We start from the raw sequence: 18,973 nt of genomic DNA on the forward strand, positions 1-18,973 counted from the left end.
GCCTGGCACTGGCATTCCTCTACCTGCATCACCACCTTGGCCACAGGGGCGGGGCCGGAGCAGTTCAGCTGCAAATGCAGCGTGGTGAACTTGGCTGGTACACAGCGGGAGCCTGGCGCGGCTCCCGGAAGACGGACAGACCGGCATTTCCCAAAACAAAGCTTGTTTTGGACGACCACTTTCTCACAGTCTTCGTGGGTGACGGTCTAGAAGGCAAACACATTTCCCTTACGTTATCTTGAGTCATGTTCCTACTATGAAAGATGCAGGCACTATAGGACAGGTCAGGATCGTTTCCAGTAAAGTTTCCAAGCCTTTCCAACTCTGGACACGTACACTGTCTGAGTGATGTTATGCTGAAAGCATGAAGCCTCCTTGACTAAGTTTAATTTATTGAGTAAATTCTAAATTAACCCTTAGGAAATCATCAAGTTAGCATTAAAATAATTTATACTATAAATATCAAGTTTAAATGCTTTGCCCAGTTCTGTATAACCAAACGGAAAAACTTCAATGGCAATCACACCGGTCCTGTGACTCACCTCTTGCTATGTACGCTGGACAATGCAAGCGCTCAGTACGGATCTGTGCGTTGATCACACAGCAGACCAGAAGGCCGCGAGCGCAACTGTATCTACTCGCAGGGCCTGCAGCGCATTCCAATCCAGGAGCTGCTTGCGGCAGAGCTGCAACGCATGTGCTCTGACATCACCCGCCTATCCATAACCCATACGCTCAGTTTTATGTGCTTTTCAGAGTATGAGTCAAGCATCTTAACTTTTATTTAATATGCAATCCCATTCAAAATAAAAGTTTCAAAGGAAATTTGATGACTTTATTTTTAGAAGCAATTTTCTAATTGCATGTGGTCCAACAAAACCGTCCTTGTGATTTGGGTAATTGACTTGTGATTGCTTCATGCCGTTGGCCGTTCAGAAAGAATACTTAACTGCCTTGCAAGGTCAACCCCTTAAAATGCTGCCTACTTAATTGGGTAGTGTTATTAGACTGTTCACTTTTACTCTTCCTTCCCTTACTTTTGGTTCACTGTCTTCAGGTTTAAGGACTTGAGACATTTTGTCACTTCCATGTTGACATTTGTGATGTGACAATTGCCAGGACCAGGGCAATGAGATGGCAGAAGCTCCTTTGTCTTTTTTTTTTTTTTTTTTTTTGGGAACTGGGGATTGAACTCAGACCCTTGAGCTTGCCAAGGAAGTGCTTATTCTACTGAGCCTTCTTCCCAGCCCCTCCTTTGTCTTAATATGTAATATGGCATTGGTATTATTTGGGTGATAAATCACCCAAAATAACATCAGTCAGAAAGTAGGAATGTGAGGCCATGTAACCTTACATTAAGATTCTTTTTTAAAAACTTTTTGAGAAAATTAGTTAAACTAAATTATTTTTGCCAGCATAATACTAGAAATACTATGGCAATTTTGGGCCAAGAATCTCCATGTACTTAGAAGTGGTGGGATAATTTTCTAAAAGTTAAATAACCTCGACAACTATTAAAGCAGGCTTCACAAACCTGTGACGTGACTAGATCCGAACTACAGAGATTAACAGCATCACTACCAGGTGCGAAGGTGTCTGGGGAGCCGGCGCCCCCGCCCTGGCCACACGTGAAGCGCACCTGCTCACGCACAGACTCACCGAGGCAGAAATACAGCCGCAGAGCCGCCGGGGCCCTAACTGCCCAATCTTCTAACTGCGTATCGTCAATTACTCCCAATCTAAAAATCAACAAATGATCCAAAGCTCTCTGTCATCAAGGGGATGACACCTGGCAGTGACAAAAGCAGCAGGCTATTCTTGTAGCATCTCCGAGAGCACGGAAGACGCCAGGAGGAAACCTAGGGAATATGAGTGTGCTTTGCCCAGCCCTGTGACGAGCGCCCGAGGACCAGGTCCGTACGGAGGGGAGACTCGGGCTCCCACGGCCTATTCCCATCCCTCCCCCTGCGCCCGCTGCCCCGCTCTGCAAACCCTCACCCCTGCCCTCCGTGAGCACATACCTGGCTGAAGGGCACTGTCCTACAGGTCTCCCGGTGCACTTCATGGCTTTTGATGGGCAAGACGACACCCTGAGAAGCCGGGCCCTTTCTGAACATGAAGTGGTGCCAGAACTTCCTGGCTTCTTCCCGGAGAGGAGATTTCTCCACCTTCATCCCAGTCACGGGGAGAGCTTGGGTTGCCAGGGGGAAGTGCTCACTTTCCAAGTCCCTGGAGGGATCCGCATCTCTCTCAGGCTTCTTCCAGAATCTGCCAAACCTGGACAGCATCTTCTCCCTCTGCCTCCGGTCTTCCTCCGTCCCACTGGTGCCTACTAGGTGCGGCACTGCAACGAACAGGTCTGGCTTGTCCTCAGCGTCCTCGAGGCTGGCCATGGGGAGCTCTCTGCGACTCCTTTCTAGGAGCACGAGGGAGACAGGGCTATGGTTCTGGCGGCCGTCCAGGTGCCAGCTGGCCCTCCCCAGGGGTAGAAGCACAAGCACGCAGAGGAGGAGGAGACACATGCTGCCAGAGGACAGCGCTCCCCTCGGGTTCGCAGATGGCGAGGCTCCAATGAGAGGCCGGCTCTGCAGGACTGTGAACGGGACATCCTATATATAGACACCTGCCTGTAGGGTAGGAGGGCAGGTGGTCAGCAGCCAGGCAGGGTAAACACAGGGATTGTTTGCTTGAATTATGTAGTGTCAATGGCGTCCCGCCTTCACTTTAGTTTTGTGTATTTTAGAAGGCCCCAGTGAAAGCCTAGCACCCAGGGGGCAATTAGCAGACAGTTTAGTTATGGTCTGAGATTTAGAGAGTTGTGTTAGCAAAAACAGCTCATTCTCTGCCTGGATTTCCCAATCCTGTTATTAGGAGACGTCTGCTGAGCATCTGCATTGTGCTGGGACAAAATAGACACGATGTGTTTGCATGAAAGAAATAAAACTTAGGAACATGCATTAAGCAAAAACCCAGGCTTTTAGGAAAGCCCCCCCCCCCAGCTAAAGTGCAAATATATCAAGATGGTAAGGAAAGAGGATATTAACTTTGTTGAGTCTTATTGCCCTTTAATGGCATGTGCATTGGGTAAGGGGTATGTTGTTGAGTAAGGGGTGTATGTTTTCCTTCTCCACACATGAAAATTGAGTTCAGTGTTAACCCTCTCCCAATAAGAACCAAATACCAGGTGCTGAGCTTCACAACTGATCAGTTCTCAGTAAGCTTTCCCAATTGGTCACAGATTTCTCGACAGGGTCCTGAGTGTAGGCTAACAGTCCATCAGTCTTCAGTGGGGGGAGTGTCTCCTCGAGCTTCCTAATCAATGTTTCCCCTCTTCAAACAAAGAGCTAGACGTGAGAAGGGGATTCCAACACCAGGTTTGATAACTCCAGGCATGATGCTGGCTGCCCAGTTCCTTGCCTTACTGAATCCGCATCTTTCTTCCTTCTACAATAATTGATAATTGGGTTAAATAAGACCAGGAAACAAGAGTTTTTGAGGATCAATAGAAAATGTGTTCACTGACCATCTGCAATCAGCTGAGGGTGTGAGAAGCACGTTGATTAGACTGAAGCCCGAAATCCAGCGACCTGTGACACCGTCCCAGCTGTGCTCCCCTGGGGATCCACGCGGGCCCCCTTGTATTTCCTCCCATTTTATTTTAATCAGTATTTTCTTTCCTTTCAACACCACAAATAATCCTGGAATACCCTTTCCCCTGCCAGTATTCATTAAGTTTTCTTTCCAAGAACTGGTCCCCTGGAGTCATTTTAACAGGATTCTGAGAAGAGCTATATTTTATTTCTACCTAATATCCAAAGAAACTTGGATGGTATTAAAGTACCACTGATCTATCATAAATGAACATTATAATTAGTCATTTCTTTTAAATTACCTTTAAAAAACAAGTCTGCTATTTAAGTTTCTTAAATTTATTTATTTATATTCTGTATTTAGGACAGGTTCTACACAGTCTTCAGGGTCTCACTACTAGATCAGACTCATAGTGATTCTCCTGTTTTCAGTCTCCCAAGTGCTGGGATTACAGGTGCGCACTACCATGCCCAGTCTCAATCGCTGTCTCAGTCGCCCCATGGGCAGGGCTGGCACAGCAGGCCAGGGATCGAACCCCAGCTGCTGTACCCTGCCTAAGCAGGCATTAATGTAGTCCGATGAGCTATCAGGCTGGCCCTAAGTTTCTTACATTTAACATCAACTACTAGCTGTCCTGGTAATAAATATGGTATAAAATCTAGCTATCATATGATTTCTTATTATTTTTTTGGTTTGTTTTTGGTGCCAAGGACCAAACCCAGGGCTTCCAGCTTATCATGTGATTTCTGATTCCTCTTACACTTTACTTTTCAGTGATTAAAATTCTATTATTATCAGTGTCTAGCATTTCTAGGTACTGCTAACTAACCATAACTAACCCAAGATTGAAGACTAACTTGCAGATTGCATTTGAGGTCGCAATTTGCTCAGTGTTAGAACTGCTGAATGTTGGATACCATTGAAATAATGTTCATTGAACTAAAATTTGTAAAACATTTACTTTGCAAACCTCAAAATCATATTAGACATGGGGAAATGGTTGAAAATTAATAAATTTTTGTTAAAAAAGGTTACATCTAGCAGATTCTTTAATTTTGTTGTATGACCTATGGATGCCAGTTATCCATTTTTAACAGTCCTTTAATCTTCAACTCTAACCTCTGGACTCACATTTTAGTGTTTATAAATGTCATTTAAAAATCACTCCCAGAAAAACAAGCTTTCACTTTTCTGTCTCAACCTAGAGCTCAACAGATGTGCGACATGTTGATTCAGAACATTGGAACTGGATTCTCCTGTGTTCTGGGTTTCTTTTCTCTCTTCCCTCCCTTGTCACCAGCCCCCACCTTCCCCCTTTCCCCCTGCTTGTAAAGGCAGTTAAGTCATCCCAGGAAGGCTGGAGGGTCCTTCAGTCATACGAAATCTTTGTTTTCTGAAATCTCATGGCTCCATTCATGTTTTCATCTTATTCTTTCAATTGGGGTACATAATGCTCAGAGCTCTTGTGTCTGGAAGCTGGAAGAAGGGCCCGGACTTTGGAATAGTGTCTTGGTGATACTGTGTTTTGTTTTTGTTTTTGTTTTTTAAAACTAAAGCTATATGAAGCTTGTGGATTAAACAATAAACTTCTAAATAAAAAAAAAAAAACATCACTTCCAGAATCTTTCTCTTTGCTTTTCTGTCGCTCCTGCTGAGACGATGTACAATTATACTGAAGGCGAAGTCTAGCAAAACAAAGCCTTCTGTGGCGAGGCTACGGAGCATCTGCCCGACTGCCTCTGCCTCCTATGTTACATAGCTCAAGGTAGATGGCCTTCAACTTTGTCACTACTGTGTCCTCCCGGAAATTCTAACGCTATGCATGTGACAAGCTACAGTCCATTCTTAAGAGAATAAAGAAATGTTTTGTAGTCACTAGTAAAGCCCCTTGGCCTCTGTTGTCCTTTAGGCGACCCAGACATTTAGTTATTTCTCAGTTTGGGTAAATCAAGGGGAGGCCCGTCTGGGAGAGGCCCACACACACAGCAGGAAGCTGCTCTGCAGAGCGAACGACACGCTCCTGATCTACTTCAGCCCAGCCTGGAGTTCAGCTGAGTGAGGCCAAGTAGATCTGGCCTTTTCCTCCACTGGCCTCAGTCATGGGAAACAACCCCAGGGGCCGGGGTCGAAGTTCCTGCCTCCAACCCAGCAACTCACACTTTAAAGAATCTGAGTCTCTGGTTTCAACAGGGCCTGTTTTCGGAGGCTCTAGCATGTCTTGAGAACCCCCCCCCCCAGGAATTCATTCAGGTATCTAAACAAAACATGCTTCCCCACGTCAGCAGCACTTTCACAGAATGGGCAGGCAGACTGGGCCACAAAGCCCAGCCACTCGAGCCTGCGCGGAAGATGTGAGTGTTGGGGCCTGTTCAGACTACCTGTGGGAGGATAGCCCCATTTTCTGTGCTCCTCAGTGTCTCTGGTGGAAGCTGGAAGGACAGCTAGAGCTCTCTGAGGAGAAACGAGGGGCCGATTCCTTCCCTGGAACCCTAATGAAATCAACACACAATGAGAGGCAGTGTTGAGATTCGTCTGTCAGACAGACCAGCTGAGAGCCAGGAAAGGGCCTCCCACCTGATGGAGCTTGGAAGACTGTGGAGCGCACGCACGCCATGGCCTCAGCACTACTGTTTTTGGAAGATAAAAGTATGCTGGGCATTTAGATCACTTTTTAAAACTCAAAAGAAAACAGAATCATTTTTTCTTGCTTTTTAAATAGCAGCAAAAAGAACAAAGTGTTTTCTCTTAAATCCTTTCATCAGTAATTCACTAACTTATTTAAAAATGTAGAACGGGCCCTGCCAGCACCCAGCGCCTTCCCCAGGAGCACGCATTAGGAACCGCCTTGCTCGTTCAAGCAGCACGTTTGAGGCTGAGGCTGTCTTACCAACGAGGGTGTTCGTGTTCAGGCCTGGTGGATTTTGCAATCTGTAGCAAGTCTCATTCCAAATAAGTTATAAAAGGAAAATTTATACAAAGAAAACTATTCCTATACTAATCAGGAATTTTCAAGTGTCTCCAAATGCCAAAAACACATTCTGTGTGCTAATTTTATTCAGTAAATATTTGTTGAATGCCAGAAAGCCCAATTAAGATTGCGCAATCAATTTCTTCTGTTTTTCAATAGGGAATAAACACACACAGTAGAAAGATTCAATAATACAAAAAAGTCGCACAATGAAAGGGAATCTTTGGGTACTTCCCCTGAGCCAAGCTGTCCGTCCATCCGTACAGCGGCATCAAAGGACCATCGATTTATTTTTGCTTCTTCTTTCATGGAGGCAAAATTTCTGCCAGGCCTTCTTTTCTGTCTCAGTATCTGACTTCGTCGCTTTCCGTTCTGCAGAAAGCTTCTCTCAGAGCTGAGGAAAGCCAGGAGACACCACTTGGGTCTCGAACCCAGAAAAATGAAAGGTGATTTCTGGGCCTGCCTTACGGCTGGCAATCACAGGCTTTCGGGCGCTAACTCGAGGCCCCCGAGATCGCCTGGCACGGCCCTCCTTGCCCGCCCTCCGCATCAAGCTTATTGCTTTTTCCCCAAGCCCTGCTGTCCCCCTGGGTCTCAGGCTCCACAGGGCTGGTCTGCCCTACGACAAGCCTCACGTGAGCATCCCGTCATCCCACCCCCTACGCCACTTCATTCTTCCCTGCCCTTTCCCAGAACACTGCTCCTCTGAGCCAAGGTTCCCACGGCACTCTCCGCGTACCCCGTCCTCCCAGAGCCCCCTCAGCGGCGCACACAGCCCCTTTCTCTACAGCGTCCCCATCGCCTCTCGGCTTTTTGGCTAAGATCAAGCGTAGTACCTACTTTATCCCCACCAGAGTGCTACCACATGGTCAGTAAGTAATGCTTTATGTGAATAATTGCTTAACATCTGTCCTGTTTCAATTTTAAGGTCTTTGAAAGTATTAGCTGGCTCTGTCTTAGATACTATCTCAGGCTGCCAACCAGCTCCTTTCACATAGTATGTAAGGCCTCAAACATCCTGGCTTAATAATCAGTGGATGAGTTAATTCATAACTGGAAATCTCGAAGTTCTCTGGTCTTCATTTTCTTCCAGCTAGCCTGGATTTCAAGGTCCATCATTTTAAACTTCCTGTCCCTTACAAAATTCCAGCCCTGGAGACACCCTGCTGCCTGACTTGCCTGGGCCTACACCTAGAGTGAATAAAATTCCTAGAGGCCCTGAGAACATGGCACACGCTAATTCCATCTGAGTTGTCTTCTGTCTCGTGAGCCCAAAGCTCTTCCCAGCACTCTCTCTCATCACTCTAGTCAACTTTTTTCATTTTTCATGCAGATTATTTAAAAGCTTTAGCAATCCCAGCCCACTCACCTCTCTCCCTCTTTCAACATTTTTTTTATTTGTGTGTGTGTGTGTGTGTGTGTGGCCAGCTCAGCCCACCAGGGGGCGGGCTGGCTGGCATGTGGTGCTGGGGGATTGAACTGTGGTCCCTGTGCTTTGCTGAGCTTGTTCTAAGTAGGTGCTTTAGACCACTGAGCCATCTCACCAGCCCCTCTTTCAACATTTTTAGCAAATGACCTCATAGAACTTTTCAGCAAAAAAGACAGAGGCCATCAAATGGAAGAGTTTCCTCACGTGTGACCATCAGAACACGCCAGTTCATCTGTCCTTTCGCCTCTACTTTCGGAATTGCATCCTTCTCCAACCTACTTTGTTGAATAATCAATGCCAAGTTGTCACACTCCCTAATGCTAGTGTTTGCCTCCCACTGTGTGTATGCAGCGACTGGATGTTTGTACTGCTTTGAAAGTGTCTCTTTATGCCATAAAACTTTCAGGTTCTACACTTCAGTTTTCTCCTCTGCTTCCACCAGGCAAATGCTGGAAAGCCTTGCTCAAGTCCAGGCCCCACATTCTCGCATCACTCGTGTGCTAGCCCAGTGAATTTGCCTTCACCCCAGCATCCTTTAAAACGTCCTTCTCAGGGTTGCCTGACTTCTCATATCCACTTAAACTTTATACAGCATTGAAGTCAGTTTTCATGAATCAGACCTAAAAAAGAAAAAGTAAGGGAAATCAGAGTGAACCCCAAAAAAAGCAATGAGAATCCTAATGTTTTAAGCTACAAAAGCTACCTGCTTTTCAGCCAATTCCTAGGTGGTTGAAGGTTTGTAAGGGAGCCCTTCACTTACAATGCTGGAGTTTACTTGGGGTTCTAGAAGCTGGGTTGATTCAGACATTTAGTAGTTCCCTGGGCTTGGCTCAACTTGAGGGTGTGTGTCTTCCTAAGCAGGGCAAGAAGACTCGCTCCAGGACGGCACTATGTTTGCAGGAGACTACCTACTTAGCAATTCTGAGCACAGAGATCTTGTCTAACACACTTTTTTGCTTCTTTCTTGTCCCTGGCCCCTTACCTTATGGTGAGAGGCTCATGGATGCTTGCTCTAGCGTACCAAATCTAACCCAAATGTGGATGGAAATTTCTGGCATCACTCTTTGTCATGCTTTACTTTTCAAGAGGTACCACTTTGTCCTAGAGAGCTTGTCCTTCATTCTCCATGCTTATACTCTGTTTAAAAATCAAATTTCCACTGAGTTTGGAAGGACTCAGAATAGCTCATTTTTTATTTCCCAAATAGGACTTTAAACTTTGTCTCATTGCCACGATTCTTAGTCAAGTCTTTCCCAGAGGACAACAACACTCCTAAGAAAGGTAACTTGTGCCAGACAACGAGATGTCTGTTAGGTAACTTTAGGCAGCTTGAAAATCACTGCACTCCAGTTGGAAGCTGGAGCTGCTGTACCACCAACAGAAGCGAGTGTAGGGGGCATCTGTCTAAAAACTGTTCCCCTCTTGGCCACCTTGCCAGTTTCTGCTTATACAATGCAGGCAGCTTGGGGGAACCATATTGTCCCTATAAGCTCATAACACATGGACAAATGATTAAAAACACATGGAAAACAGTTCCACAGCTAAGCTAAAATTCAGATGGGAATGGAAAATCAACTTGCAAAGCTTTCAACTGACGCAGGGCCAAATGTAGCACAGAATGCAAGGAGAAGCTGCCAAAGGAAAAAAAAAAGTTGGGGAAGAAAGCAAGTCATGGAGAGTATACCTAAAACAATGACACCTTGTATTGACATCCCTTCTCTATGGCTGTCCAACGGCAGGCACAGAAACCAACTCTGGAAATACTAAAACCTTCTTTTCATGAAAGGTTGTGGGCAGATTTATATTTTCTACACTATAAATAAAAGTTGGCTTACCTACCTTGGCAATACCTATGCAGAAACAATCTTAAGTACCTGTAACATAAATATTAAAGTATGACACATTTTCTCTTTGAGGTACAGGAATTAAGTCACAAGGTGGCATGAGACACACTGTGCAAAATGATGACAATAAAATACAAAGGCGAAGCACACCGTCTGGCTAGGGCTTGGCTTCTGCTGAGTAACTGATGCTAGGTGCGTGTTTGCCATAAAGCTCAGGGGGATTCAGACGCATGTGCAGAAGACCAACCTGACCCAGGTATGAAGCTCTACGAGGCCTTTCTCGGTGCCTGCCTGCATTTACCTAATGATTCTATCATGTAGGAGAGCTAGAGACAAGGGAAAGGTTGACCAGAGCAGCTCCTGCCGTCTTCCTGTTAATCAGCTTCTCCCCTGGACCCTTCCCGACTCTCACCCCTGCCTGTGTGGCTTTTCTCTCCCTTTCACACCCACCGTTCAGATCTTCAAATGTTGATTGGGAGCATGATTTGTAAGCAAAGTCCTCCTCCAACCGATGTATTCTTAAATGCTGAATGCAACAGGAAATTTTGAAAATATGGCTCCAGGGAGGAGCTGAGCTTGGTAACTAGCCACCACCCACGTCCAATTCACTGGCAAAGCAAACAACTCCTCCTGTCCTCAGAGCTACTCCTTAATTTGTCTCTTTTTACAGTGAGATCAGTATGTGACAGTTCTTGTCTGAAAGCAAGAGATACTGGGAATTTGTCTTAAAAAGGGGTTCCTCAGTCCTCTGGATATTTTCAGAATCTAAAATATTGCAGTGTTCAATAAATAATGTCCCCAAATGGAGGAGAGTTCACATTTGTAACTTAGAACCTTAAAGCTCCAATTCTGCAGCCTCAGGCTCCTCCTTCCTGCTGGTGTTCCTCACTGGCGAAAACAAGCACTGTTTGAAATTGTCACCTACTTCCAAGTACAGATGCACGCTTTGCGTGTCACACACACACACACACACACACACACACACACAGAAACACACACTTTTAAAACTGTATCTTTTATAGGGAGCCTACTGTGTCCCAGCCACATTCTTTATAGTTTCACATTTAAGTTTTACAGTTCTCCCAGGAAGTTACTGATGTCTTCATTCTCCCAGAAAGTATGTGATAAACTTCAGTTTAGAGACTTTAGGGTACAGCACTAATAAATGATACACATATTATCACACTTAATGCTTTTCCTCCTGGAGTATGGCCATTGCAACGTAGCTATTAAAATGGTATGTGCTATTTTGTATTATATTTTTTAAAATTTATTTAGTTTTTATTAATTTTATTGAGAAAGAAATAACAATAAGACAATTTCAAAACAGGTTGTTAGTAAGACAGTTACAATAATTAATACATTGCATATTGTTGTCTTCATAGTCGTTATTCAGAGGACAAGATGCGTTATTCAGAGGACAAATATAACATATATATATGTTATATTTTTTTCCACTACAAAATGGTCCTGAAAAAAGATCTACAAACTGCTGTACAGGGTTTCAGCGTAAATCCTGAGGGGATTTGACTGACCCTGTCAGATACAAAAGTTACATTTTTTGTTATATAGGTCTTGCTTTATCTTGGTCTTAACCATCCAGCAGAAAAGTATAAAAATGAGGTATAAAAAGTAAAGCCATTTTAATATGCTGAGCTGTAAAAGGCTCAAGTCAACAACTTCTGACACTGCCAGTTCTGCAGATAACCCACTACTGTTATGGACAACTGGACTATATTGAATTATTTTGATGAATTCACACTCCTATAATATTTGAATGATAATGGAACACCCATCTCTGACAAAACTGAACTAAAAGGGGCGATATAAATATATTCTATTTTAAATTAGCAACACGTGACAGAATTTTCCTTTCAATGAGGCAACGTAGTGAATGTTCTGTTAAGCATTTTTGTACCACTGACCATCTGAATCATGTCATCATCTTCTAATTATGTCATTCAACATATTTATTACCCTGAAACAAATGTAGTTCATACATATAGCTTTCATTTTCTTTTGAAACTTTTCTGGTTTTTGTGATATTATTTTTTTCTTTTTCTTTAAACAGCTCTATTAAAGTATAATTGTCACGTAGTAAACATGCATTTGATTGACTTTGATGCATGTGTGTCTTTTAGGGGTCCCCTGGGGATTGAAGGCATGGCCTTGTGCTTATAAGGCCATTGCTGTACCACTGAGCCACCTCCCTATCCCAGACTTGGGCACCTATCTGTGACACTGATTATAGTTCAGAGAGTGAGTACGTCCCCGTGCCCTGAAGTTTCCTCACGTCCCTTTTTGATTTCTCCCGTCTCTGATATTCTTGCTCCATTGTTACATCAGACAACTTACTTTCTGTCACTACAGGCCCACTCATATTCTCTGCAAATGGGCTGGCTACACATGTACCGGGTCCTCTTTTTCAGTTATAGTTAGGCTTCTCTTACCCCACACGATTGTTCCAAATACCATCTCCATTTGTCAACGACTCAGTTATTTTATTCCATTATACTGTAAAGATAACTTTCTTACTCATTCATACTTAGGTTGTTTACTGTTCTGGCTGTTACAAATAAAGCTGCCGCAAACATTCCAGTGTAAGTGTTTAAATGGCAATTATGCTGTCCTTTCTCTTGGGTAAACACATAGGGGTGCACTGGCTAGAACAGAGGAGTGTGTTCCCTTTTTAAGGAAACTACCAAGTTTTTGGTGCAAGTGGCCGTACAGTTTCTTCGCAGTGCATGACTACCCAGTTCCCTGCTGCCTCACCAACACTTGATACTCTGGCTCTTTTCAGTTTGGCCTTTAGTGCTGCCTCTGTTAGGTATTTAGTGCTGCCTCATTGTGGGTTTAATTACATTCTCGAATGCACAGTGATATTGTGTATAGTCTCTTATTTGCCATCCCTATGTTGTCTTTGGTGAAGTATCTGTTAGAATCTTCTTTCCATTTAAAAAATCTTATTTCTGAATTTTAAAATTTTAAAAACTACAGGCTGGATATAGGTCATTTATTGAATACATGCAGAGTGAAATTGTTCTCCGTCTGTGGCGTATATTTTCCTTCTCTCGACAGGGTCTTCTTAGTCACTATGTGTACGCACTGTTGGGACTGACTGGGTAAAATCTTGTTTAGAATTTCTTTTTTGAATGTATTTAGTGCAGAGTCTCACTGTGCAGCTTGGACTCATAGTGATCCTCCTGTTTTTAGCCTCCCCAGTGCTGGGATTACAGGCGTGCACCGCTACGCCTGGACTCTGTGGCTGGCTCAGCCCACCGTGGGGCCGGGGCGGGCACAGCATGTGCTGCTGGGGATTGAACCACGTCCCTGAGCCTGCCTAAGCTGAAGCTTTAGTCTGCCAAACTATCTCGCCGGCCCCTTTTTCAGAATTTTTCTAGTAATATTCATAAGACATAATCGCTCTGCAGTATTTTTTTCTGGTAATTTTTTGTGTAGTCTGGCATCGGAGCATTATTGATAGAAATATTTTTTCCAATTCGTAGGTGTTTTTGTAGAACTTGTATTACTCCTTTCAAGCATGTGTAGAGTTCAACCATGAAGTTGTCTGAGCCTGCAGGGATTTTTGTGAGAAAATTTTAAACTACAAATTTAGTTTCATTATTTTTATAGGACTTTTCCAAGTTATCTATTTTTATTGTACTTTGGTAGTTGCTTTCTTCAAAGAATTCATCTATGTTAGCAGGCATAGAGGCACACACCTGTATTGCCAGTACTCTGGAGGCTGAGGCAGGAGGAATGTCAGGAGTCTAAGGACAGCTGAGCTACATAGAAACACCCTGTCTAAAAGAGTCCCAAGAATTCGTCTATTTTATTTATGTTGTTGAAGTTATTGCACTAAGTCTTTTGTGATAGTCCCCTATTATCCTTTAGCTGTAGAATCTGTAGTAATGTGGATTCTCTCATTTCTAGTATTAGTCGTTCAAGTATTTTTTCCGAACCAATATCACTGGAGTTTCTTTCCCTCCCTCCTTTCTCCCTTCCCTCCCTTATTGCTTCTTTATATTCTCAAAGAATCAGCTTTTGGTTCCACTGACTTGGCTGTCTTTGTTTCTTATTTCATTGATTCCCGTCTGATTTTTGTTTCCTTGTTTCTGTTTTGTTGTGTTTCATTTTCTAAGATAGAAGTAACATAAAAGTCCAGAATTTTCTTCCTTTCTGAGTATTTGCTGCTACAAAATTCTCCTTCTGTATGCAAATGGCATTCCACAATCTATAACATATTGTTTCCATTTTTATTCAGATCAAAATATTTTAAATCTCCTCTTGCTTTGTTTCTTTAACCCATGTGTTTAAAAAGTATATAATTTTATGTCTAACCACTTGGGGATCTTCCAGAAATATTTCTGTTCTTTACTTCTAATTTAATTCCATTGTTTTGAGAGACATATGTTGTATGACTTTTAAACTCACTGAGCCTTGTTTTATGTCCCAGTATGTATCTGCCATAGTAAATGTGTCATTTGCACTTAAAAATAAAATTATTTCTGGTCTTACTGGGTGAAGTATTCTATAAATGTCACTTAAGTTAATTTAGTTGATAATGTCTACACTTCTACCTATTATTGATTTTCTGGTTACTTGTTCTATCAATTATTGAGAAAGAAGTATTGGCATTTCTAAACTATAAACAAAGATGAGCCCATTTCTCTTCTCAATTCTGTCAGCTTTGCTACATGTATTTTTAAACTTTGTTATTAGACGCATGCATGTTTTGGGTGATTAGATTCTCTTAATGTATTGGTACCTTCACATAATAATGTAAGCTTCTTTGTCCTTGACAATAGTCTTCCCTGTACAATCTACTCTCTCTAATATTAACATAGGGACTGCAACTTTGACTTGGTTTAGGGTGGCATATCTTATAATTTTATGGAATTTGTGTATTACATTTTCAATTTAAACTTTGTTTCCTATAAGCAGCATATACTTTGGTCAGAACATTTTGTTTTTCTGTAGGATAAGCTGAGATTGATTACCTTTGGAAAGCAAAAACACAGATGGAGATTGAAGCAGAAAGTGAACTCATACATTATTGCTTGGAAAAAGTGTTACAGGTTACCATGAACCCTTTAATGGAAGTGTGGGTTGATTTTTGTTCCTTTCTGTCTTAAGATAAACTAAACTTTATTGCCTAGCAGAGTATAAGGCCTATAAAAACTGTTCAAAATGAACAGTTATATGTGTAAGTTATGAGGCTAGTCTATCCATTTCCTGCATGATCCTGCTCTACAGGCTTGTAAAATTAATTTTGCAAAAATTGTGGTATTATGGACATCACAGACATCCAGACACACCATGTCAGTAGTAGCAGTTCTTTCCCATGATGGTGGGGAGAAAGGAGAGGAAGGTCAATAAAGCGGTACTGTAAGCTTTAAAGCACATCAAGTCAGCCTTCTGTTCCCCACCAAGTAAACAAAACTCTGGGAGAGACATGAGAAAAAGTAGGAAAATATATCTTGGATGAGTCAGATACACAGTGAGTACATCATTCCCTTTATAGGTCTTAAAAATGAATGTTATATGGTCATTTTATTTTTGTCTTTTTTTTGTCTTTGAGACAGAGTCTCATTATGTAGTTTAGGCTGGCCTTGACCTCACTTTGTAGCCCAGGCTGGTCTGGAACTCACAATGATCCTCCTGCCTCAGCCTCCTAAGTGCTAATATTACAGGCATGTGCCACCATACCCAGACTATAAGGTAATTTTAATAGCATTTTTAATGCAATACACTTCACATAATATAAAATTACCAATTTAAGCCCTTACTGTATTTACTGTGTTATACAGCCACCACCGCTAACTCTAGAATATTTCCATCTCAAAAAGAATACCAGTTCCTATTGACAGATAATCCTAATTCCTAAATTATTCCCTAAGATGATACCAAAGATCACTCTAATTTCTATTACTCCAGAAATTTCTAAGGTACACACACACATACACACACACACACACACACACACACACACAGTACTGCCATTTTTAAAATAAATTGTTAACAGAATCAATTACATTGATTTAACACTTAGTACCTAACTGGAGCCTAGAGATGGGAAACTTGAAACAGCTGCCCGAATACCACTGGGCTCTGATTATGCACTCAGAAGTCAGTATCAGTTTCTTAATCAGGAGAGAAAGCAAAAGTCAACCCGAGTTGTCTGAATCTGAGAATGCTTCTCTCCAGTTCCAAAAACAGTAACACAATCACTGATTTCCACAGTGACTTACTCCCTGATAAATTTGCATATCATATTATGCTTTCATACTTTTATTTTTGGTAGTATTGTATTGGACCCATATCTTTGCACTAGGTGATATCGCCAGCCCTCCCTCCTTTCTCCCTCCCTTCTTTCTTTTCTTCCTTCCTCCCCTCTCTCCGTCCTTCCCTCTTCTTTCCTTCCTTTTCAATTTTCAAGACATGGTCTTGTTAAGCCACCATGTTGCCCAGGTAAAGCTCTAATTTAGAGTCCTCCTGTCTCAGCCTCCCAGAGGTGCTATGCTTTTATGCTTTTTCTTTTGCTATTCCATTCACTACCAGATCTCTAGTATTTAAAATAATGCCAGGTGCAGAGTGGGCAATCTATATTCAGTGCCTATTAAGGAAATGATCTACAGATGCATGAAAGTCATATCACTACAAGCTGGTCTAAACAGTGGAGCTAAGAAACATGTTGATCATTAATGCCTCAAACCTGTGTGTTCCACAGGAAGAACACAAATGCTAAAAACTGTAAGACCAACATCTTGCCCGGAGAGGTAGCTCAGTAAACTAAGCGCCTACCTGGCAAGTGCAAGGTCCTGAGTTCAATCCCTGGTACCGCAAAAAACAAACAAACAAACAAACAAAAAAACAGTATCTGAGACCTAGAAGTAATTGAATTTTATTTTATTAATTATGAACAACACTAGTTATGGTACCTTAATATAGTGCTTTTTTGCAGAAATTTATCAGCACCAGTTTATGGCTAAAGCTGCATGGAACCACAGTATCAATTACAATAGGTTTATATATTTTGGCTGTATCAAAACTAAGCAAAAGCAGAAATGCAAGTAAGGGTCACTGGGTTTGTGTTCACCACTCCTTGGAAGGAGATAAAATGATTATATGCTTTTAAATTTTATTTTTAGCAAATATATACTATGTGTTTTTTATTTTTGTTCTTGTATATATTTTATTTAATAACTCTATTAATTCAGCTAGATATTCCAAGAACAACCTCATCATAAAAACTGAATTTTCACAGAAGTCACCAAAAATCCTCTTTTCCTTTATTTCTCTGTTTTTTGGGTTTTTGTTGTTGTTGTTGTTCGTTTGTTTTTTGTGGAACTGGGGATTGAACTCAGGCCCTTGCGCTTGCCAGGGAAGCGCTTATTCTACTGAGCCATCTCCCCGGCCCCTTTGTATTTCTTCTTTATTCCTCTGAATCAGAATTTATTCCCCGGCCGGGTAGCTATGGACATGCTATCTGGCCTTCTGAGTCTGCTCATCACAGAACAGGGACAAGACGAGTAATTCATGGGCGTGTGGTAATTGCGCGGGTTAACGGGTATCTGGCATTCAGAACTCAAATGTCACTGCTGTCAGCATTTGTTTTTTCTAATACTTTGCTACCTTTGAGGGAACAGAACACTGGATATTCTAGTGTATCCAGCTTCCTGAGTTCAACAGAGGACACAGAGACAGGACTCATGGCTAGGGCATCTGAGGTTATCTGGATAAGATGTTGGAGGCTAAATTGTTACGTGTTTCTTAAGACCAAAATTCAGAAGACTCTGGAAGGCAACTGTGCTCACCACTATACCAGCAATGCATTAGAAGATTCTGAAAAGTTCCATGCCCTTGGACACCGGGAGCTTTTCATGGGTCAGTATGCAAGCTTGGAGAGGAGAAGTGGGTCACTGGGGCTCCTTCTAAGCTCCCGTCGGGCCTCCCTCCCAGTCTTCAACTCCAGTCTCACCTTTTCTCATTTATAACCTCCCATTCCCATCCTGTTCATCTCAATCCTTCCTTCCTTCCTGTTCCCACTGGAACCAAAGGGTACAAATGACCAATTCGGATAGAAATTTGGATCGAGTCCAACCTACCTTATGATAAAGCAGGAATGCCATAGTGCATAGTTCCTAGGAATCAGCACCAGTTGCCCAAATTTGTGCGGCCTTTCAACTAATTATGGGGATTTCCTCACTTGATTACTAGTGTCATGATCGGGAATATTTCAAAATGTTCTTGTATTTCTAATTGTTGGAAAGCATAAGGCTTTCCCTTTGTGTGCCGTCATTTGCCGTTACAGTTGTGCTATTTTTAATCTCAGAAAAGTGTTCTAGATTTACCTTGTCAACCAACTTCGACACAACCAACTCGACATAGCTTTCAAATTCCAAATAGTTTTCAGAGTTTTAGAATCTCAGTAACAAGCAGTAACCCTTGAATTTCTCGATCTTTTACTTTCCTCTTAGGGCATAATTCTTCTTTCCTTTATAATAAACCCCATCTTTGCACACTGCAGAAGCCAGTAAGTCACAAGGAACTGTCCTGGAGCTGGTTTAGAGGGTAGGCTGGCACGTGTGGCTGTATACCCAGGGACGCACTAGAGGCCTGTGCATCACCCCTCCCATGGTGGCCTTGGGTAGTTGAGGTTGTGAGCTTTCAGACTACAATTACTGTATACTTAGATGTAAGTAAGAGACAGCAGACTTGAGTTTTGTGTACCTCTCTATGTAACATTTTCTGTTAATCGAAACTTTGATAATAGATGAACAAAAATAAAACAATGCCAGGGATATAGCTCAGTAGAACAAGTACTTCCCTGGCAAGCACAAGGGCCTGAGTTCAATCCCTGGTTCCAAAAGAAAAAAAGAACAAACAGAAATAAAACAAGCCTGTCAAATTTTATATCCAGAATCTAGAATTATTTGCTTAAACTACTTTTAGTGTCTACTATACTTAAAGTGTTACAAAAAAAAAGGCTTGCACCAAAGCTCTAGTCTTGAACCCAACTGTAATTCTAAAGTTACACCGGCACTCATGTAGCAAGGTTCATTTGGTACAACTTTATTTTTCAGTGATTATAAAAAAAAGAAAATCTTTAATAAACATTTCAAAAATAAAGTTCTGACT

The 18,973-nt window shown here is 42.2% G+C and overlaps 1 protein-coding gene across 1 annotated transcript in view; it reads right to left on the reverse strand.

Moving 5' to 3' along the window:
* The window catches only part of Cer1 (cerberus 1, DAN family BMP antagonist), a 9,654-nt gene extending 7,132 nt beyond the window's left edge, over nucleotides 1–2,522 (reverse strand). Inside the window, exons 1-2 of the mRNA XM_004631738.1 lie at nucleotides 2,022–2,522; nucleotides 8–206 (exon numbers count right to left, since the gene is read on the reverse strand). Of these exons, the coding sequence (XP_004631795.1) occupies nucleotides 8–206; nucleotides 2,022–2,522 (700 nt within the window). The remainder of the gene's footprint in view (nucleotides 1–7; nucleotides 207–2,021) is intronic.
* Between the last annotated feature and the right edge of the window lie 16,451 nt (nucleotides 2,523–18,973).

This window comes from Octodon degus, unplaced genomic scaffold (assembly GCF_000260255.1).
Source record: "Octodon degus isolate 3935 unplaced genomic scaffold, OctDeg1.0 scaffold00044, whole genome shotgun sequence".
In the NCBI taxonomy this organism is placed as follows: domain Eukaryota; kingdom Metazoa; phylum Chordata; class Mammalia; order Rodentia; family Octodontidae; genus Octodon; species Octodon degus.